Source organism: Marmota monax, unplaced genomic scaffold (genome assembly GCF_021218885.2).
Source record: "Marmota monax isolate L192 unplaced genomic scaffold, Marmota_monax_Labrador192_F-V1.1 WCK01_AAM20220418_F8-fsc00088, whole genome shotgun sequence".
In the NCBI taxonomy this organism is placed as follows: Eukaryota; Metazoa; Chordata; class Mammalia; order Rodentia; family Sciuridae; genus Marmota; species Marmota monax.
This window is the reverse complement of record NW_026694492.1, coordinates 4,261,491-4,285,467: the sequence shown is the minus strand read 5'-3', so window position 1 is coordinate 4,285,467 and position 23,977 is coordinate 4,261,491. Positions and strand designations below refer to the sequence as shown.

General features: G+C 38.4%; 1 protein-coding gene across 22 annotated transcripts in view; it reads left to right on the top strand.

The window, feature by feature from the left end:
- The window catches only part of Tcf4 (transcription factor 4), a 347,226-nt gene that overhangs the window by 285,869 nt on the left and 37,380 nt on the right, over positions 1-23,977 (top strand). For all 22 annotated transcript variants that reach the window (XM_046419428.2, XM_046419435.2, XM_058571344.1 and 19 more), the window contains 4 exons: positions 5,157-5,262; positions 8,977-9,110; positions 15,141-15,273; positions 23,660-23,727. In XM_046419428.2, the coding sequence (XP_046275384.1) occupies positions 5,157-5,262; positions 8,977-9,110; positions 15,141-15,273; positions 23,660-23,727 (441 nt within the window). The remainder of the gene's footprint in view (positions 1-5,156; positions 5,263-8,976; positions 9,111-15,140; positions 15,274-23,659; positions 23,728-23,977) is intronic.

The window sequence follows — 23,977 nt, the reverse complement described above, 5'->3', positions numbered from 1 at the left end:
ATTACTAAGTTTATTGGATATATTCTGCTTTGTTAAAAATAATTATTAGCAATGGGTAAACCTTATAAGATATAAGTAATAGTACTGTTTATTGACCATTTGACAAATGAGGAAACTGAGGCTGTGGGAAATAAATTGCTGTGTTAGATCCTCACAATGAATTGTGGCAGGTGGAATTTGAACCCAGTTGTTGTGAATCCAGAACTGGGTAATTTCTACTGTCTTGCTGAATCTTTTATCCTCTGTCTGGAGGCTAACTCTTCAAGTATATCTGCCCTTTGCTATGTGGGTCAGCCTGCAATATAGCTTTAATATGGTCACATAGAACAGTTGGTGTTCATCCCAACTTTTCTAAATGTAGAGGTATCACTGCCTTGGAGCCATCCTTGCTTCTTCCTGAAAAGAATGACACAGAATGACACTCCTCATATTCTAAAAAATCACTGTAGAGTGTACTCTGCTTTACTATTTTCTACTTAGTAACTCTCTGCAAGGGTCTGAATGCCTCGATTGCAATGTTTCAGTTATTCCAATTCTCCTGGAAATTATATTCAGATGGTACTTGCAGAATCTCCAGGGGGTAGTTATGTTAAAGAATGGTAAGATTCACTGTAGAATTCCATGGTCATCATCACCCAGTCCCTCCTAATGACACTCCTCATGATCCGTGGTCTGAAGCCCCTTCACCCTATCCCTCAGAATACAGTTTCCCCTTTAGGAAGGGGGTTACTTAAAACAAACTTGATTTCACCATTGACATTCCTTATGACACTTTGCTTTATTTTTATAAAATACAAAAAAAAAAGTATCTCTTCATGTTGATTTTTAAGACTATCTTGTTTGCCTTTGAAGAGCAAGGAATTGTTTTATAATAGAAAAAAAAATAGGTTTTGATGGCCAGATCAAATCTCCTGCAATGTCATCTGAAAGATTCTTAATGAACTTCCTGGGTCACATTTGTCCAATTAATAAAAAACAGTAGCATGACCTTAACAGTAGTGCCTCATGTTTGTTGCATGCTTAGTACGTGCCAGGTACCATTCTAGAACCATCTGAGTTGCTTTATATATTCCACCATTTAATTCTTACAAGATCTTTGCCTAGCAGACATTGTTGTCCCCATTTTACAGGTAGACATCTGAAGACCAGAGACGTTAAAAGCAACAGGTCCAAGGTCACCTTCCTAATAAGTGGTAGAACTCACAGTCTAACCCAGGGTGGTTTATTTCACTTCTCTGCCTTGTAAATTAGAAACAACTCTATTAAAAATGTCAGCTTGTGTGGTTTCTATGAAGATTAGAAATAATGTATGTGCAACGTCTACCACAAAAGCTCTTCCCCCAAGTGCCCTAAACAGATGTCAACCATTTTATTTTTAAATCTCCATAAATGAGACTGAGAGGTCAAGATCATTATAATTGTGGAGGGGAAGGGGCAGGAGACACACTCCTTCACGGTTCATGTGCCTGCTTGATTCTCTACTTTTCTAATAGACTGAAGTTCTCTTTGGAAGAACTTACCACATCTCTGATGACTGGGGTAGGAAGAGTTAGGAATGTGGAATGGTACGGCTACTGCACCATGACAGTATTTGCCAAATGACAGCAAAAAATTTAATCTGTCAAGGGAAGATGTTTTTGTTTTACCTCTATCAGTTCAAGGTTTAGTGTTCTCTAGAGAACTTTGTTAAGTTCACCATTTCTGTATACATACAATTTTGTTTTAAATCCAGGATCATAAGAGGAAAGACAACGGTGCTACCATTTAAAATGAAGTGCCCTGTGCAGTTAGTTTTCCACGAGGCTTTGACTGAACAAATAATTCATCAAAAGAGCTATGCCCAGTGAGCTTTGGCCGACATAGCCCATTTCCAATTGGGCAACAAAATTTCACACTTCTTCGGTTACTCTTGTAGGAAGAGTCTGAAGGCCAGTTGTCACCTTGAACTGAGCCACCTTGCTGGAAGAGAAGTTTGGGGTTTTCTCACTTTTCATCACGGGGTCATTTCAACATGTGGAACTAGAGTTGGGATTTATATTTAATTTCAAATTGGACTGATTTTCTGATATTAGGTATTGAAAACAATGCCAATTGTTTGGTAATCTGTGTATAAACCCAGCAGAATAATAATGAGAACCAGATAGATCTGAGCTTTTCTTACTAAATTTAATATCACTATTAAAAACTTTATTGAAAGCTCTGCTTTGAAGTCTTTTGTTTGAGAAATTGGCAAAATCATTGAATGAAGTAGGAAATAATAAAGCAGCTCACTGGTTATCCTGGTTATTAAAAATTAAAAGATTAAAGATAGGCCGAAGTATGAACATTATAATCTCTGTGTTTACTTAAATATCATTTTTATCTCTGCCACCAACTTGAAAGAAAGTACCCATCAAATAATGGAAAATAAAGACCAGTAGATAGTGATGTACTTTTAGCAAGTTGCTCATCTTGAGCAAGTTGCTTCGACAATTCCACTATGGAGTTTTCTGAAGTTTAAAATAGACATTCGAATAAGTAAATTCATTGGTTCTGTTTACTTTCAAAAAAAAATTATAGTTCTATGCAATGTTTATCTTTATAAATAAAAATAGAGCTTACCTTAGAAATAAATGTTTAGGTATAAAGATGAAATCTATGAAGGCAAAAGCAATAACATTACCTGACCTGTAAATTATTGTTAAAGAAATCAGTTATGCACAAAGTGCACATTAAGAAATGATAAACAAAGGTCCATTTCCTCTATAACAACCTTAATCCATGTGATCTAAAAAGTCTTCAGCTGGCTGCGATGCCAGTAAACCAGAAACTGCATCATGCTGTGTATGCTAACCTTTTCCACCACTTAGCTATTCTTTCCACTCAGGCAGTATTTATGAATTTGGGATAAGTGCTCTTATCCTTAGATATTTGAGCTTGATCATAATTTATAGTCAAAGTAGACTCTTTTTAAATGACTAAAATTAATGACACATCTTCCTTCCTTCTTTTCTTCCTTCCTTCCATCCATTCATCCATCCCCAAAATGTCAAGCAATTCTACCAAAATTGGAAAAGTTAGTTGAACCTTATTAGGTGTCAGCAAAAAGTGTTTGCCTAATAATACTGAAGGAAAATGTAGTATAATTTTTCATTAAGGTTAAACTGTATGTTAAAAGAATTATTTTATATCGTTTTAAAATATAAGGTAACTTTTAATAGTATAAGAGTTTATTTTCAGTTTTGTAGTAAATATATAATGATTCCTGAAATTTTGGGAATCATGTGTGGTGCATTTAGCTTGTGTTAGACCTCGTTGGCCAAATGTGTGTCGGGATAATAGCAGGTTGATAGTCATAGTGAGATTCTGCTCATTCTGGCTTTAGAGTGAGATGATTTAATTTTCAGTTCGCCCTTTTCCTAGAAGGCGATATTTCTTTCATCTTTGAGCCTTCTCTCAAGACCTCTAAATACATGTAGTCATACTTCCCAAACTGCTGTAAGTCAGTCATGTTGTTCTCCAGAAAATACTGGGACTGACTTGACAGAACTTAGGTTGTTGATTTGTTTTTGGATTCCTGCCCTACATTTTAGTCTTTGTTTCTTAAAGACACTTGAAAAATGTTTTTCCCCTTATTGTGATCACTGTGGAAATAAAAGCGAATTGCTATTTTTACATTTAGAATGGGAAGAAAATTATAAAATAAAATCTTATGAAATACGGTGCTTAAATCCCTCTATGATTTAGGGGGAAAAAATCCTTGTTTTCTAAAGGGTGAGTGGCTCTCTCCGGTTTATTTTTGTTTTGTTTAATCTCTAGGACCTCCCAATTTTCAAGGACACTGTGGGGCCTGTAGCATTTATTTGATGTATGGTTGTATGTGCATATTTTCCCACATCTGTCTCTATGGTCCTACCCTTTGTGAAACTCTAAACCCTGTATTAATGCTTAGTTTGTGATTCATGGCGTTCTGAGAGCAATTATATAATTTTTCTTTGGGTGTTTATTCCGTGTGTACTGTAAAAAAGACACAGGAATTATTTTTTGGTAACCCTGCAGTTGCCTTTTTATTGGTGAATTCCTTTTTCTTTCGCTGTGACCTACCACTGTCACTGTAGGCTCAGTGCCAATTTTGTGAGCCACTGTCTGCTTCAAAATGGAGGCAGGAAGGTATCCATTTTCATCAGGAGGATGACAGTGTTTCAGTCATTCCGACCATCTGGAGAGAGAAACTTTGAGAGCGAAAGAAAATGGGGATTAAAAATAAATAAGTAAACACACACAGAGAGAAAGAGGGCAGGGGGAGAGGAGAGAGAGAGAGCAAAGAAAGGCAAGGAAAACCAGTTGATAGTTAAACTATACCTTATGAATTAACGCTCTTCTAATATGGTGTCCTGTTTGAAAGAAACATAAACAAGAAAATACACACAGGCTATTTTTATAAAAACTAGTTCCCCAAGTCTCCTGAGTATTAGTAAACGAATGGAAGTAAATGAGATTTTTGGCTCACTTTTAAAGTTTATGGTTCACACAAATACAATAAGCACTAAGGAAGAGGCCCCCTTCTTCCTGTGTACACTCAGATTGTTGGTGGTCTTGTCTAGATCCAGGCTTTTAAAAAATGGCCTTTTTCATGCATCTCTGCAAAAAAGCTGACACTATGGGAATTTAATAGTCCAAGATAGATTTATCGCTTTCTGTGGTCCGGATGCTTCATTTGTGTCCCTCCCCCTCCCTACCTCTATCCCCCCTCCCCCAGTGAAATTTTTAATTGAAAGTTGTACTCTGTCTTTTCAGAGAAGCTGGACTGGGTGCATATCTTTCTGTTTTTACCTTTCATGTGCTCATGGGCCATCTGTGTTTAAAAAGCAGAGATGCTTAGACTCAGGACTACCCCAGGGGTCTTACATAGTATGTTTACAGCTCCACATGGTTGACACTATTGTGGTCTGGGACTGGAAAATCTCATTCCTGGTTATTTTCTGTTCACACAAATTTACTGAACATTCCCCACTGCCTCCTATATTTGAAAGGGGCAGCTTTTCTGGGGTTTTGATCGGTCTTAGACTGGATAAGGTCAGAAATTAGCATTTTGAGCCTGCTTCTTACCAAACAGTGGATGTGGAGATGCTTTGGTCAATGCAGAAAGCAACATTCATTTGGTTCTCCTTCCTCAGGTCTATGCTCCATCAGCAAGCACTGCCGACTACAATAGGGACTCGCCAGGCTACCCTTCCTCAAAGCCAGCAGCCAGCACTTTCCCTAGCTCCTTCTTCATGCAAGGTAAGGCATTTCTGCATCCCAGGGGAATCCACAGGGTTTTCAGATGTAGTGAATGGGACAAAACAGAACACAGACAAGTGGGGAGGCAAATGGAACTTCTTAGGACTGAATTACTTCAAAATGAATTAATGAACCAAAACTTATTTCTAAGACTTTTTTCTTTGAGGCTGTAACTTCTTGAGCAATAATGAGTGGAGGTGAAGGGAGTCTGCCTCACTCAGCGCTGAGGCTGCCGTTGGAATTACAAGATGGACCATTTCAGCATTTTCACCATCCCCACGCCCGTTGTGTAGTTCAAAGTGTTTCAGCTTAGTCTCTGTTTTGAGCATCCTGCATTTAGTCAGGGTTAATCCTAGGAATATTTCAACCACCTTTTAATTCCATTTAAAGGTGATATGAACACTTAAGGTGAAGTGGTCCTGTCTAAAGGTTGGAATAGTACATGGCGAAAACTCAGTCCCAACATGCTAACTCATTTTGGGTGAAAGGCCCAACTTTTGAGGAGCCAGACAACAAATGCAGAAAAATGTAGCTTCATGGTCAATAAACCATATTTGTTCTTCTACTTGTCCAGTCTATTTAATGAAAAGCAGATGGGTGTTGTGTCCCACAGAGTATATTTATTGCCCCTGTAGAACAGCTTGTTTCTGCTGCCTTGGAAAGACTAAGGTGGTTAAAATGTGACAGCAGCTACTCTTAAGAATGGACGGTTCAGAGGATGCAGCTCAGGGCTCCATCCCTGATTTTGCCCGTGATACTTATTTTCAAAATGTAATGATCTTAAAAAAAAAAAAAATGTAATGATCTTGTTGCCAACTTACCCTGAATTTAGATATAGAGTTTACCAAGCAGCCCTGTATGCAGAAACTTAACTTTTTTTGCCTGGGTAGGAGCACTTCATTTAGAGTGTGTCTTGCTGAAGTGCCACGGGACTTCCCTCTTTATGCTACTCCAAGAAGTGCCAAGTCACAGGAAAAGAACGTAGTTGGAGCAGAAAGTTCCAGGGGAACAGCATGATATCTCACACATTGATAACAGTGAGCACTCTCAAAGTCTTCCTGATGAAAGGGGACTTATCTTCTTTCCCTTCAGAGTGTTCGCTTTCTTAGATTGCCAGTTCACATGTGAGATTCCATGGAAAATCTATAAAATTGAATGAAATGGGTCTCTTGGGAATAGAGAGAATTTGCTCCACACATAATGGATTCTCATGTTCATGAGGATCCTTGATCTTCAAGATCCATCCTAGATGAAACTCTCAAAGAGGCACAGCAGGTTGGTCATGACAAAGGGCTTACCACTTTTAGCTACAAATAGCAGCTGCCTCTGATCAGCTCCCCTCTCTGTAAGCATGGGAGAAATTGAGCTACAGGTGCTCACAGGTGTCAACTTAGGGATTCATCACTCCAAGTAGATTTTCATTGAGGAAAGTGACAGATTTCTTTGATCTGCCTTGCTTGAACTATGCATGTTGTAGGGGAGTCCAGGTAGATCGAAACAGGAGGTGCCTTTTCGTAGCAACCCACACAAAATGTGGGGAACAAATTTGTTCTTCTGCATATGAACACCCCCCAGAAAAAACAACAACAAAAAACTGAGTTGACATTTATGATGAGCACAATTAATTTGCACGCATCTAATTCTATTCTTCAAAACAACATTATGCCAAGATCATGGGATGTGATAAATATTAATTTACTGTGAAAAGCATAATTTATGTAAAATGTGTATTTATATAAGTCTGCACTGAGTAGAACATTCTGCGTTAACAATCCTGAATGTACTGCCCCCCATGCATCACACTGTCAGAATGTTTCAAAAGGCTCTTATTCAATGACATATATTCTCAATTTATTTGTCAAATGTGCCTTCTATTTAAAATGTTAGTGGTCTTCAACTTCATATTTGAATTTACGGTGACATTTAAACTTCTGTAATCTGAGGACTCCGTCTAAAGCACATTGAATGATAACTTCTTAAAATTCCTGTGTTTTATATGACAAATCAGGAACGGTGGCATCATGATCCTGTCTCATACCAGCTTCCTTCAATAGAGGGATGCAGTGGTACCCTGAGAATTTAGTGGTTAAAATTATGCAATTAAGGCAAAAGATATTCGGAGATTGTCTAAGGCATATTTTAAACTTACTACTGTGGCCTCTTTATTTTTAACTTTAATTTCCATCTCCTCATTAAAACTCTAAAAGTTGTCAAAATCACAGACAGGATTTTGCTTCTTGGTTCTTGAAGAAAGAAATCTACCATCTCTTCCTGTCTGTTCTGAAACTAGTCCCATCCTGAGATTCAAACTTCTGGGTTTAAACACTCAGTGAAAATCAGCTTCATGAAATACATTATCAGATTTAACTTGCCTATTACCTAAATTTTTAAAAGCCTTTGTTAAATAAAATGTTATGGGGAAATAACCATATTTCTGAGAACCAGTTCCTGCTATCCATTTAGTACCCAACTGATTTCCTGGTCTATATCCAGAACTTAATAATTTTTGTTTAACTATTGAAAGAATAGAAACCATGTATAAGGTCAGGGAATGGAAAGAATCTGTAGGACTATTCTTAATCTGGTGTTCACAAAAGATTAATTTCATTGTAAAAGATATTCACATAGTTGCCATATAGTTTGAAATCTCTTTTTTGTTATTTTTTTTATTTATATGTAACAGCGGAATGCATTACAATTCTTATTACACATATAGAGCACAATTTTTCATATCTCTGGTTGTATGCAAAGTATATTCACACCAATTCGTGTCTTCATACATGTACTTTGGATAATGATGATCATCACATTCCACCATCATTTCTAACCCCATATCCCCTCCCTTCCCCTCCCACCACTCTGCCCTATCTAGAGTTCATCTATTCTTCCCATGTTCCCTCTCCCTACCGCTGAATGATGAGCACAGTTAATTTGCACACATCTAATTCTCTTCTACATTCGGCATTTAGTTGAAACCTCTTCTTAACTTATAATTTTGTAAAATCCAGGGGTTCTCAAAATTCTCTATAGCATCGTATCTACCTCATGATATGATTGTACTCTTTAAATTGCTACTAAAGGTTGAAGACAGCTGTATACCTCTATACCAATAAAAATAACCATAACCTAGAGTCCTCTTCCCTACATATCATAATTATAATATCAATTCTATTATGAATGTTACAAAAATAAAATCAAACCTTTTCAATCAGATGTTTTGTGTTTTGTTTTGTTTTGTTTTGTTTTGTTTTGTTTTTTACATATTTCATTGTAGGCTTTTAAAACTTGTAAACGTGCCAGCTCTATAATGTCTCAAGTATTTTATTTTTACCTCAAAGTTCAGGAACAATTTAATTTTGTAGTTGATTTTTATTAAAAAAAAAAAAGTTGGGGGTGTTGGTCAGAGATTTTTAAGAAATGTTTCTTCAGTATTCATTACCTTGCCGACTTAACGTAATGCTGCTGTAGAAACATGCTCTTTTACAATTGAGCTCTTACTAAAAGCAGTAACTTTGTTAAATGTTTCTGTTTGTTTGATAATGCGGAGCCACTCGGGGGGGGGAAATAATGATGACTGTCTTCTGATGTAATTAGCTAACCAACACCAAGATGAATACACAACAGGCGGTCATTTTCAAGTATATGAAAAACCCCTATTCTATAAGGCAAGGCTGAATGCCTCAGAAAAGTCATGGTTTTCTTTGTTCTTTACAGATGGCCATCACAGCAGTGACCCTTGGAGCTCCTCCAGTGGGATGAGTCAGCCTGGCTACGGAGGAATGTTGGGCAATTCTTCTCATATTCCACAGTCTAGCAGCTACTGCAGCCTGCATCCACATGAGCGTTTGGTAAGGTGGACTTTTGCAGGGATGGGGAGAACAGGGCTCCTGTGTGAAACCTCAGCTCTGTCTTCTCATGGGTGTGCACAAGACTCTGCAAATAAATGCAGTCGCGCCACATTCCCATTATTCTTACTGTTGTATGTTTTTCTGATGAAGACCTGACAGTCAGGTTACCTTTGGAAGCCCTCTAGATCCTCTTTGTCATTGTCCTCTTGTTTATGGTATTTCAATCTGTGCTTTCCTTATCATAGCCTCAGTTTCTTTTGGTAAGGACACACAATCTATTCAAGTGACAGGATTTCAGCTGTGGTTCCTTTTCCTGTTTTGGTTCTCTGAGCTTTTCTAAGATATTCATCAGAGGACAGGGCCACTCAGTGGACTTTGGAGTAGCTTGTATGCATCACATAGGGGCATTTCCATGTCAACTTTGACCTGCCGTGGAGCATGCAAAGGAAAGACTTTGTATTTTCCAGGTTCTCCCATCAGTAACAGGAACTACGGGGTTCCACATAGGAGAGATTCCATTTTTCTACATTTCTGGGTTTTGTTTTTTTTTTTCCCCCATATACCTCAGTCTGCCATGGATACTGCTCTGCTATACTCCAGGTAGAAAGTGCTGGGCCATAAGATGTTAAGTCTGTCATTACTGAAAGTTTCCACTCTGTCCATGGTCTGTACTCTCATCCCTCCTAAAAAGAAATCTATTTATCCTAAGGAAGCAACTCAAATGACTGTTTATAGACTGAAAAATTACCACAGTCCAGAATCCACTTAGGAATTTAAGTCTACCATTAAGTGAAACAGAAGAGTCTTGGTTATGAATTAGTTTGGGGGTACAAATCAGATGGGGCTCAAATCCCTTGTGCAGTGATTTAGTGTTAAAAAAAATGTCTGGACCTCAAATCTACCAATGCAAAAGGACATGGCCAGTCCTGGTGCAAGTGGTACTTGAATCACTTCTCTTTCTGTCCCAGTTTGCACCTTTTGTTCTCCTCATGTCCACATTTACGATTTTTCCTCTGATTTTTGTGGTCTTTCCTCTTGTGTTTAACTGCTTCACAGAGTGAAAAGGGGTCTTACATTCTACTCTCACAACCATAAAGACTCTAGAAGTTTATACTCCTGATATCCTTGGATGTGCATATTTAATTAGTCCTAGGGATGGAGGCATCACATGGTCGATTAGCCTATGCATTCCTGAGGGGCCAATGGTAGAGAAGGAATTGGCCTTTTTGTCTCATCTCCCAAGTTCATGTGTGTAAATCACAAACTGTCTCACATTTTAGCCCATTTTCAGTAAAGAGCAGATGATTGGCTTTCAAATTTCCTCTTCTCCCACCTCTTACATAGAGGTATTGGAGTGAAAACTTATAGAAATATCAACTGTTATTATACTAGAATTTCTTTTGGCTAACATTTTTACTTCTCCACCATCATTTTCCACTTCTCTAGGAACCCCCATGAGCAAACCTAGCAAAGTTTTGATTACAAATAAAAGTTGGGAGCCCTCTCCTCGTATGTTGGAATTTCCATCTTCTGAAAAAGCTGTCTATTTGATGTTTGATTTCCTTCTTTCCTGTAATTTTTTTTCTTTCATTTCCTGTCATTCTCTAGAATTTTGCAGTAAGTGATTTCATTTTAAAACCCAGGTAACTCCATGGCGTGGGGAGGGACATCTTTAAAATACGCTTACATGCACAAAAAGTGTAATTTCAAAATAGAAAACAACTACGAAAACGTTTTAGTGACCCCAAACAATATTACCCACCAGGAAGAAAGATCATTTTGAAGAAACAACCCTAAAGACTGCATGAGAAGTCAAATTTGCAATGTCACTTGTCCATCACAGAGCACCAGGTTTTCCTTCTTAACCCGATTAGCTAGCAGATTTCAGAGAGTAGGGTTTTGTCTTAAAGAGTAAATGAATAAAGTTTATGGGAAGATATTTTACTGAGTTTCCCCACTGAGAGTGGAGCTGTTGAATTATATACTAGTTGTCATTGTAATTTCAGTATTTAACCATATGAAAATCTCTTGGTGAAGTGACTTAAAGAATCTGATGCTGACTGAGAATAATTTGAATATACCGTGGCAGTCAGTGTCTTTTCGCTTGAAAATAGAAATAGTTCCTTATGATTTTAGTCTGTAGCATTTGCCTAGTCTCATTCTGAATAAAGGGATGGTGGAAGAAAGAGAACTTTCTCTGGATTATGTTGGGGATAATTTGACCACGTATATATTATCTCTAAAGTTAAAACGTTTTAGAGACATTATTGCTATCATCAGTTTATGCCATGTTTTGATAGAATGTGTAATTACAAAGCTTGAAGTCCACGTGTTTCAATAGTGATTGTCAAGTCCTATTTTAAGCCTTTAAATCCCCTTTACAGCATCAGCCTGTGCCACAGGAGCCCACAGCTGATCACTATTGTTGCAAATGCACACACAAAATCACCCAGATGAATGGAGTTTGTGGTTAAGCTTTGGAATGGGTTGTTGCAGAAGATTTAAGTTTGGAGTGACTTGGCAGAGTTCTTTTTAAAAATAGGATGGAGTCCTCACTGTCTGGCATGGTCTCTGCCCTACAGAGTGAAATAATGTAGGAGATTTAAAATTTTAATATGATGAAATTTCTATTGTCTTTTACTTTTTGTAACATAAATCATTTGGCCCAGTGTTTCTCAATGAGGAGTGATTTTGGCCCTCTGGGAACCTTTGGCAATGTCTGAGGACATTTTTGTTGTTGTAGCTAGGAGGTAGGTGCTACTGCAATCTAGTGGGTAGAGGCCAGAGTTGTGGTAAATGTAATGCACAGGAGACCAGCATGGAAGATCAATAATGCCAAGGCCATGGAACCCTACCTTAGCCCAAAACATGATTTTATTTCTTAGTATGTGCTACCAGTATTATATTTTTGTAATTTTTAGTTTATCAACCCATAAGTTGATTAAAAAAATCACCAAGCAAACATTTCCAACACTTGCTCTGTCAGTAGATTCTAAATACATTATCATGAGTATCAGAAGTAAAAAGAGCTGGGCGAGACTGTAATCCCAGAGGCTCAGGAGGCTGAGATTGGAGGATGGCGAATTCAAAGCCAGCCTCAGCAATGGTGAGGTGCTAAGCAGTTCAGTGAGACCCTATCTCTAAATAAAATACAAAATAGGGCTGGGGATGTGGCTCAGTGGTTGAGTGCCCCCTGAGTTACATCCTCAGTACCAAAAAAAAAAAAAAAAAAGTAAAAATAAACAGTGGGCTTGGAAAGCCACAAGCATTCACTTTATCATGTGCCCCTTGTGCCTTCGTAGCAAGCAAAACAGACAGTAATAGATGGACGAAGAGACTAAGAGAACCTCTTAGAGTTGATCTCTAAATCCTCTAAAAGAGACGTTACTCTCATATCACTAATGTTCTCTGTGGTGTGTTTATTATGTCTCTGAGTGACAGTAGTTTTCAAGATACTTTCACTGAAAAGTAATCTAGTTATAAATCTCATTAATTTCTTTCAGCATCTAATTTTCTGAATCTCTAAAAATAACTGATTTAACAGGATTGCATTGGTTTCCCCCATTAAAAATCTATGGGGATTAATTTTTCTTTTTATTCTCTGCACTCAGTGGTTACCCTTTGTGTGTCAAATCCCAAATCACTGTCCATTTTATATAAAGTTCAAGGGGTCCAAAATCTCACTGATAAAATTATCCTTTCCCTGTGTCCTCTTCTGATTATAATATTATTTAATATTTTGTGTAATTCTATTCCTCTTTTTAGGTTTTCACACACTTAGGACTGATTTATAGTTTGTCTCTTCTCCAAAATCTTAGCAAGGAGTAGGGCTGTGTAGAAGTGAAGTCATACCGTCTCATTTTCTTTTTTATTTCTTTTTCCACGTTGTTCCTTTTTTTCTATTTTATTATAGTCTTTAGCCCTAAAGTATAAATGACTCTAACCTTGCTCTTTCAAGATTGGTGTCCCTTGGCCTGCCTAGTTTTCAGGTTAGCTTTGCTGCAGAATGGGCCCACTTTATTATTCTTAGAGAAAATTCCATGGACTACTTAGGAAATTCAAGTGTCAGGTAAAACGGAGTTTAACAAGTAGCCTAAGGAATTTTTTGTTCACGGAAAGAGTCCATGAACCGTAAAAGTTCAAAAGGCACTCTCAGGAACTTGGAGCAGTTTAAGCTTACCCTATGTATCCTTTTTCTGAAATCTTTTTTTTTTTCTTATTTCTTTTAATCAAGGATTAAACCCAGGGACAGTTAACCACTGAGCCACATCCCCAGCCCTTTTTATTTAGACACAGAGTCTCGCTAAGTTGCTTAGAGCCTCATTAAGTTGCTGAGGCTGGATTTGAACTCACAATCCTCCTGCCTTGACCTCCTGAGCCACTAGGATTATAGACATGCACCACCATGTCTGTCTCTCTAAAGTCTTTTAAGTTGGACTATTTTAGATGTGCAGGGGTAATATTTTCAAAGACATCCATGTATCATTGGTGAATCCAGCTCTAAAATGTAGATTGATTTTCTAGACCATTTAGTTATCTCTCAAATATGCCATGATCTCAAGCTTTTGTTTATTAAACTGTGATAGCAAACTGTTCCTTGAACCTACAGTGTCATTGTGTGTTAGCACTCAGCCATAAGTTGTGACATGCAAAAACCCCAACTTCATTCTCTGTCCTTCAGGAGTTGATAGCATATTTGGAAATGGACTTGAAAGAGCCTGAGTGACAGGTAACATAGGGTTGAGCGTTAAATGGCACAGTTGCATTAGGAACTCCTAGAAGGGAAGAGACCATGGTAGAGCTAGAAGTCATAAGGCAATCAGTCTTCTAGGAAGAGCAGAACTCAGAGTGGTTCTCAAAATCAAGAGGGAACCACCAAGACACTAGATTCTCTCTTTCTGAGCAAATGTTGTACCCTTAAGCATCCCTGAATATCAACATTATATTTGATCTGTAATTTAAAATTAAACAATTTTCACAGCATCTCCAATAATATTATAATCCATAGTCCTTCAATATAATTATATACAAGGAAAAAGTTTATTTTATCTTAAATATCTTTCTTTTACATCTACAACACATTCAAATGTTTATGAGAATAACTTATTAAATACCTTTTTTATCTTGAAAAGAAAAATAGGCTGGTGTGCCTTTGTAAATAACCATGAACCTTTAGTGATGTTCTCATTGGCAGATAGGTGGATTGTGTCTAATTTACTGCCTTATGGCCTCTGTGATCTGCCACAAGCAAAGACACATTTTGGACAACTAGTTTAGCAACCGAACTCAAAGCTCATCCTTAAATAAAATTAATGTCTAAAATAACATGTGATTTTCATAGTCATCCACGTGGATAGGGCATACAAAGAAAGAATTCAAGTCAAAATCCATCATTCTCAGTTCAGATTGGCTCAGGCTCGCTTAGGACAGCCACGGGGAGAGGCCTTTTCATGTTGATATTTGGGGGAGGGATATAAGCATTAGTGCTTTTTAAATTCTTGTCCTTCACCATTTTATTCTTGCTGCTGAGATTCAGAAGGATAATCCACTTTGACAGGAAGATTTGAAACTGGTTACTCTTTGCCATTTAGTGTTCAGAAGGTTTGATGAAGTATAATTTAAATCTATGGCTCTTACTGTTTGTTTTATGTGTTATTTAGTGAAATCAGTTTAACTCTACCAATAGGCCATGAAAATAACAGGAGAAATGGTATTTTATGTGTCTGAAGTCTTGGAGATGATTTTGAACCATGACTTGTAGACTTAGAGGTTGGGATCATTTTTTGGTGTCCTGTGTTGCCATGGTATGCCTCGACATTTGATGCAAACCCAAACCAACTATGCTATCTGTGTATTTTGTTATTTGAAAAATGAAAGCTGTCAGGTCTAAGCAAGATGTGTGCTTACCTGTTTTTGAAATTCTGAAAGCTTATCTCCATTGCAGAATGGAGAGTTTTGAAAGAAGTATTAGAAAACGCACTCACTAAGTATTTTGTGATTGAATGTGGCTCCTTTCTCTCCTTGCTCTAGAGCTATCCATCACACTCCTCAGCAGACATCAATTCCAGTCTTCCTCCGATGTCCACTTTCCACCGTAGTGGCACAAACCACTACAGCACCTCCTCCTGCACGCCTCCTGCCAACGGGACGGACAGTATCATGGGTGAGTCCACGTCAGGGTTGATAATGCCGGGCCGCTCTTTACCCATAGAGCTGAACAGCAGGCAAGCAAAGACACTTGTCACCCAACGGAATGGACAGACAAGTGAATCAAACAGAAGTAATCACTGGCTTGATCATAACCATGGTTTTGGTCCTAAAAAACTGAAATCTGGCTTCTTTGTCCATTAGAAGACATTACGTTTAACAAGGGTTTAAGTAGACCCAAACTCACTCGCTTCTCACACTCTCGGTGAACACAGTGAACCTCTCTTAAGACCATCCCTGGACGACAGGTGAGAAAGGGACCAGAATAGCTCTTAACAGTGGTCATTTGCCACTTCCCAGATCCATTTCTCTGCTAAGTCCTTAGCCATGACGGTGACACCCTCCTCCTGTGAAATGGTTCAGGTGACTCTTGATAGCGAGGTGCGCTCAGGCCTCTGGAGAATGTGGCATAATGGAGTGCTTCTGGCAGGAGAGTGTTCTCTTTCAAGAGAGAAGATGGCTGGCATCAGAAGGCCAGAAAGAACTGGGTACTCCTCTGTAATGAGTTAAGGGCCAAGAAGGTCGTCCCTGATTGTCATGACTTGCCTTGTGGTCCTCGCCTTCAAGCAGGTGGTTGCCCAAGAGTACTCTCCTCCTGAGGGAAAATCTAGGCAGGGGGTCCCGCTACCCTAGAGGGAGGCAGCTGCCACTCCTGGATCTGCCCCGACGGCTTCCATCCACTTGGGCAGCAAGCTCCGTCTTGGCATTACCTGCCCTCCTTGAAACCTGACTTCCTTGGCCACTACTCCCTCTGGTTCTAGTTCAGTCCACACTTCCCTTGGCCTCATAATCATTCCCAGAGGGTCACTAATGAGAATACTCTAGAATCTGTTTTTGAGAGAACATTGTGTGACAGAATAATGCTGCTATTTATCCTTCTTAGTTCTTGACAGTTTTTTCTTTTTTTTTTTTGATGGTCTGTAGAACTTTTGTAAGTGGTGTGAATCACTTATGTGGGAGCGTTTTTTGATGAAGGAGATGCATTTTGAAATGTTGCAAATATAATTTCTGCCTAAATAATACCTTCTCTGCTTATTCGGTAATTTATTTCACTCTTGGGGTGATCCATCTAGCAGCCCTCCACTATCATGTCTCACTGAGAAGCCAGTTTAGGAAAGAGTTTCCATTTCCGTGACTTAATAATAAAACTTCTAGGAGTATGTTACACCATTTTGACCTTGGAGAGCTCTGGACAGAGGTCACATGGGGAAGTTTCTTAGCTCTCAGTGCACTTTTGGCAGATTTGAAAAACAAGAAGAAAGAAAAGTGCAGAACTGAAAGAGAGAGAAAAGCATATTTCACTTCAGTGCGGTTTGACAAATGGAAAGCCCCTTTCTGCTGTCATGAGATCTGGTTATAAAGGAGAATGACCAGTCATTCATCCTCTTACATGACAGATTTCCTGTCTAGTTGTGGTTTGAGTAATTTTCTTTTTTAGGAAGGTATGAAGGTGGAGCAGACCCTTGAGTTGAGGAATACATACTTAGGCTCTGTTAAAAAAAAAAAAAAAAGTAGATTAATCTGCAAAACAATCTTCCTGGTGGGAAAGGCACTATGACTTAGGAAGAAAGAGATATTACGAGATCATGTAAATCATCCTTGGTGAGCTCTGGGCAGCTTAGCCACAGGCACAGTGGGAGTGAGATCTACTTGGTTTCAACTGGTGCCTCATCATGAGCTTGTCAATACACAGGACTGTCCTCTTAGTGGGTCTGGGTCCAGTGGAGCCATATACGGCTTCTGCATTTTAAGGATGGGTTTAACTTGTTAGAGACTACAGAACCCTGCTAAGGGTCTAGAAAGTAATAAAAGAGCTCTAATTTGAAAAGAGGAAAGTATATAAGATTTTTGAAAGCCAGAAAATGAATTTTTAGGAAATGTATTATATGAAATATCTCACAATAATGCATGTATTTGTCAAAATCCATTAGCAGAATATGAAAAAGTTTATAATCTTTTAGGATGTAACTAGCTATGACAGTTCAGCGTTTTGGAGGAATAGGCTACCATTGATTTGCGTAAATGCAGAAAGCACTTTAAGGTTCCTAGAATTCTAGAATGTTCTCCCTTAAAAATAACATGTCCTCCAATTCTTTAAGTACAAAGAAAATTTAAGGATGATGATAAGCCTTCTTACTGTGCAGTGTTCCCAAGGATCATGTTTCTTTCCACTTCAGTTTTCTTAGACTTCAGTTTGGTTTTTAGTGGGTGGTTGAAGGCAGCAATGGCACCATGTCTGTATGACAAGAAAAGAAGCTTTCTCTTCTGGTGTTAGTGATACTTCACTAACAAACTGTATGGATTAATAGGATACATCTGTAGACTTTTGAAAATATTTGGCGTACATTCACTCATTCTGAAATGCAGGAAATAAAGAAATATTACGTTGTCTATATCTCAAAGAACAAACAGAGCTAATTAAATAATTGGTAAATAGGGAACACATAGCCTGACACATGTTTGAGATTACACACATGATTCTGTAGAAAATAACTGTAAGCAATACTAATGCCATAAGAATGGGGCTCAAGCACTAACACATGGATGTCACATTTTTCAAGTTTTCTTGGTAAAAAGTTTCAAGGCAGTGCGATCTTTTTGAATGCATGGCATTGATGTCTCAGGAAGCGGCCTTCTCAATTCCGAAGACCAGGTCTGCTTCTCAGTTTTATGTGGCAGTGTGCTTCTTAGTGGTCAGCAGTTGTCCCGAAATGAGAGTAGTCTAGCCCAGGGCCTATAGAGTGAGACTGGCGCTCTGGAGCCATCAGACAGTAACCTCTGTGTAACTGCACACTGAATTCTTGTCCATCTTATGCATTTCACAGAGGGAAAGTGCTCACTGAGGTTTGGGGTAGTTATTTGTTTTTCTTAGAAGAAGTGACCATTGTTTCGTTGTTTTATTTTTCTCTTGTCTTTTAATCCTCAGTATTGTTTTTTGAGAAACCTTTAGGAAGTAATCAAACTTAGATTATATTAATGAGAGGGTTTTATTTTTTAAATGATGCGTTCATTCATGAATCAATGAGAGAATTGAAGACTGAAATATTTTATTTGTGATATGCAGTCTGCTCTCAAACCTTGTTAGCAAGCTCTGGAGATGATTTTACCCATTTCTGAATTGAAAGAGGGTCTTAAGTACCCTAGAATTATATGAAAGTGATAGGTAGAACACAGCACAGATTCACAGTAGCTCAGCTGGTGTAGCGCCCCATTAAGGAGAGAAGCTTTTAGGTTACCAGCATTAGAGTCCTTCAACTTGATTCCTAAAACCCTTTTAATGTTATGCTGCTGGTATATCTCAAAAGCAGAGCAGTTTAATTCCTGTGCATGTGAGCATACATACAGAGGAGGAAAGTTAAAAAATGATTAGTACAAGCTAGAGAGAACAGAAATGACTACAGGAAAGTAGCCACGTGCATTTTGCTATCCACGTATTTCCTTCCTAACTGCTGTATGTAGCCCTTCCTGACCAGAAGTAAGAGGACCCTTGACCATAGCCCAGTCCACTGAAACTTTTCAAGCTGAGAGCCTCTGAGCACTCTCTCCAGCTCCCCACTGGGAGTTGCCATCTGTGTACATTCACAAAATGTACCCCTTGTGGCTTGGGGCTCAACATCCTCCCTTCCCCTTAGAAGGAATCAGGCATATAACTAACACAATGGATATAATAACTATTGTTGTTTTATTAGTCTTCCACTGGCCCGCTTCCTAATGCAAGATATTTCCTATGTTTTCAAAGCTCAAACCAAGTAGTGTTGAAGGAACAGACTACCAAGATTGATTTAATACACCATGTGCTGAAGATTACTCTGAACTATCTAGCTGGATCATGAATTAATCTGGCTAACAACTTTCACTTCTAATGACATGTTTGTATGACATGATACATTTTAGGATGTGACTTTCTAGCAGGAACATTGTGTCCCTTTTCCCTGGAGGACCTGGTTTCACAGTCATTTTATTATTAGTCACATAACATTCACTTTGTATTTTACAAGGATCTTGAGCCTTCAGATACAGTTGGGTGATGACCAGGCACAGAGTAAAAGAGTAATGTGAGTCGTATCCAGCAGCATCATGTTGGGTGTTTGGTAGTTACAGAGACCACCAAGGCAGAACCACAAGCGAGTCTCATTTAAGTCCTCTTCACCGTTTCCTGCACATGGTCACAAGCGCGCCCCTCCCCACCCCCGTTTCATTCCTTGGAATCCTTCCTACTCTGTATTCCAGCATTGCAGACCATATTCGAGTTTTTCTTCTAAAAATGCCACAGTAGCAGGAGTGCTGGAAACACTCCCCTTTCGCTCATCTTCACAGACAAGCTCAGGGCATCGTAATGCTGCTCCTACTGGTTTTATGACATAAGGGTCACTCGGACACAGTTCAGAGAAACTTCATGCTAAAGCAGTTGTCCTCGCTAAGGCAAACACACCACGGATTGCACTTCTTGTTCCTTTGATGTCTTCATGATGTTCCCGGCCTCAGGTTATGAGTGTGCAATAAAAGGGAAACACATTTTCCAAATTCTGATTTTTTTCAAAACTTGATCCCCAGGCACCACTCATCCCAGTGTTTTGTTTCGGGTGTGTTCTGAAGGGAATTGCCACTTCCCCAAAGCGAAGGCCAAGACAGAGGGTGGTCCAGCACGCAGCCCGGCTCCACGGCCCTGCTTGCCGCTTCATCTTCCAGCCGGCCACAGCACCTGTGATCTGTCCCGCTGAACAATTCTTGGGTGGCTGGCAGTGTCGAATCCTCCTACAAAATTACAGTTCCTCTTCATAACTGCTCATCTCCCATCCATATTTATGTTGCCACTCGATTCAGAGGCTCATTATTTTTTCTCTTGAGCAAGAGAAATCAATTAGAACCAAACTAATGCAAGGAATCCATACAGCCCTTCCCAAGTGAAGGCCATATTTCTGTGACAAGGGGTATTTGGGTAATTGCTGATGATATAAGTTGACCAAAACTTAGGCTTGGAGAGTAATCAGGTACTGATATAGTAAAGCTGAAAATGTAAATTTGATACATGTTTTGCTAAACATGATTCATTTGTTTAAGGAGGAGGAGGAGGAGGGGAAAAATTGGACCATTTGAGATTAAAAGTATATTCCTTTTCTGATTCCGTATGCCCTTTGATATGTCCGTCATACACAAAAAAAGAGAGAAATCTCTTAAGAGAAGGACCCATTTCACTTAACATGTTCAGGGAATCTTGAACATGTGTCCCCTCCAGGGTGTCCTGGAACAGAACAAAAGGCATTCCCAGTGAGAGGGTGAACTGGCCCCAGTAAACTTCTTTGAAATTTAAGCCCTGGGGTTTGGTGGTCCAGCTGTTGCAAGGTAACATGGCCTCATGTTAAAAAATACTCTGTTCTTATAGTGACTTCCATGAGTAGCCTTTGTAGTTTTCTGAAACATTTTCATGACAAGTTGAGGTAAGGAACTGGTTCTATTTCTGGTACTACTTCCTGAGTCTTAGTATCTCTGTTTATAAAACCGACACTAAGAGAAAGCTTAGTTAGAAAGGTGTTCTGCTATAAGAAATCATAACAGGAATATCTTATCTCTTCTAAAGTACGATTTTGTGTGATATATAATTTATTTTGTAAAATTCTTTAAATTATTTTTATTGGTTTTCAATTCTTCCTGTTTGGTTTCATGAATTTTCTTTTAAAAAATTAATAATTCTCATTTTTAAATTGTTCAAAGGAAGAATTGATCTTTTAAAATTTAAGCCCTTTTGAAAACTACTTCTGTGGCAAATTTTTACCTGTAATTAAACAATATCTTGTTTTGTTTTGTTTTTTTTTTTGGTGTAGGTTCTTTGTTAGATAAGGCGATCCCTGCCCCCTCCCATCCCAATGTGGCTCTAAACTTACACTTCATGAAGATCTGTATTCATATCAAGCAGATATCACAAATTATTTTCATTGCTCACTCTAATTTTTTTTTTGGGGGGGTGAGGGTACCAGGGATTGAACTCAGGGGCACACAACCACTGAGCCATATCCACAGCCCTATTTTTTGTATTTTATTTAGAGACAGGGTCTCACTGAGTTGCTTAGCATCTCACCGTTGCTGAGGCTGGCTCTGAACTCAGGATCCACCTGCTTCAGCCTCCCTCCCAAGCAGCTGGGATAATAATAAAAAGATAATGTTACTTACAGAGGAGGGAAAAGAAGACAATTTTCCTTTCCCAGATACCATGATAATATATGCAAAATACTACTAGTGCTGTCTGTGTCTTCAGATCTTCATTATATTTTATTCAGAAATGCGTTTAGGTTTTAGTTTTATTTTGGTATTAAGTCCTCTACTGCTGAGCTACATTCCCAGCCCTTTCGGTTTTATTTTTTTATTTTGAGACAGGGTCTCACTAAGTTATTGAGAGCCTAGCTGAATTGCTGAGACTGACCTCCAACTTGCCATCCTCCTGCCCCAGCCTCCCAAGTCACTGGGATTACAGGCATGCACCACTGAGCTCCATGGCTGTGTTTAGTTTTTAAAGAACTTACACAGAAATTCTTCTCATTTTCTCACTAGATATAATTTCATTTATCTTTCATCTTATATTAAAAATTTGAATATGTTTGATTTCTATTTAGATTTCTTCCACTAGCCCAGTTCTAGGATGCCATTCCCTGATTTCAAGAAATTTCTTACATGTATAATCTTGAGTACTAATAACTCATGTAGTTTTAATATCATAAATTTGTGATATGAAAAAGAAGAGGTTTTCATTGAGTCTAATCATATTCACTTGATCATATTACCAGTTTCTTTCATTATTTTAGAAATTCACAAATGAATATGTGTACGGGTCTTGTTAACCAAATAAACATGTATCAAAAGATGACGTGGACTGGGGTGGTGACTCAGTGGTAGAGCACTTGCCTTGCATGCATGAGGCACTGAGTTTGATCCTCAGAACCACATAAAAATAAATAAATAAAATAAAGATATTGTGTCCATGTACAACTAAAACAATATTTAAAAAAAAAAGATGATGGAACTGATGTGCAACATCTAAATATGTAAAAGTGACAAGCAGAACTTTACTATGCTGAACAGAGGCCAGGAGAAATGAAATCAGGACTTGGAGAAGCACAGGATTTGACCCTTGAAGGTCTGTCTGCACCGTTGCATGTTACAGGTCAGGGAGAGGATGAGGCCTGCTGGTCCCAAAAAGGTCTCTCTGGTTCACTGGTACAGCTGGGAAAATGTTTTAGATTACACAAGTGTGCGGTGAAATTCTGCTTAAGTCATAAGCATATTCAAGATTTCCTTTTTTCATTTCACCAAACAGTGAGAACATCTTCCCCTGGAAATTGCATAGGTTTTGTTTGAATACTATGCCCCTTTGCTTGGATTGAAGCCTTAATACACACAACATGCCCCAAGTTCTAGGCATCGTTTTAATCCTGAAGGGCATTTTTAAAAAATGAGGAATCATCACATTATTGGTACCTGGGGGACTTGGCTTCTCTGCTTTGCCCACCCTGGCTCACCCATTTTACCATTTAGTCTTAAAAACAAGTTACCTTCAGAAGGTGCATGTTAAATAGAGCTGGCTTTCATTTATACACTGGGGTATATGCCTTGTATTATACTATCCTTTGTTAATTCGCTTTGTAGATAAAATATCAATGTTTAAGGTGGTAGAAAAGCTTTATGACTTATTTTATCTCTAGAATTTGAGAACATATTGACTTTTAGTAGCATAACAGTCAAATATTTTTTTAATGTGAACATGGATTTAAGTGTGTGGAAAAACGTGTTATTTAAAGTATTCAAAATATTTTCTCTCCTTGTTAGCTGGACCAGTTATAAATTCTTTTATTGTTGGTTTTGCTTCATTCAGCTGTGGAGCACTCAGAGGAAAACCCCATTTTGCTGGGTATCAGGTTTTTCTTTATTTGAAAAGAGGTGTAAATTATTCATAAAGGTAATTCAATTTGATATTTTAAAATATATAAAGAAAAGCTGGATTTGGGGGACTTCAGTGTCCTGGAAGTGCTGCCTACACCTTAGCAATATCCGCCACATGTTGGCATGCAACTGGTCACCAGCAACCACTCCTAACCAACAAGAGGGAAAGTAATAGCAACTAAAACACTTTGTCTTTAAACCAAGGTGTCAGGTTTATATTTTATCTGTAAAAAAATGTAACATGAATATATTTGACATCTACCTCAGCAAACAAATTAATGCTAATTAAAGATTAATGTGTTGTAATTAGCATTAAAAATGCAATTAAATTGTGAGTAAATGGACCAGGAATAGAAAATTGTTAGACGTCTCACTGCCTGGTTTTCATATTCTGCCTTTTGTTTTTGCAGCAAATAGAGGAAGCGGGGCAGCAGGCAGCTCCCAGACTGGAGACGCTCTGGGGAAAGCACTTGCTTCGGTGAGGAAATATTGACTTTGGACTCCACGCGTACCATTGTAGCAGGATGAACTTTAATCAGAAGTGGACATTTGGAATTTTAGAAAATGAATGGCAAATATCTTTGATTTTTTAGAAAATACTAGCTGTCCTGCATAATGATCACTGGAAAAGTTGAGGGGGCGCGGTTTTGTGTCCTGTCCATGGCTGGTCTCTAACATCTTGTTTTCTCACAGTGTTGGCTAAGCTAGAGTGTTCACTTATTGATCTG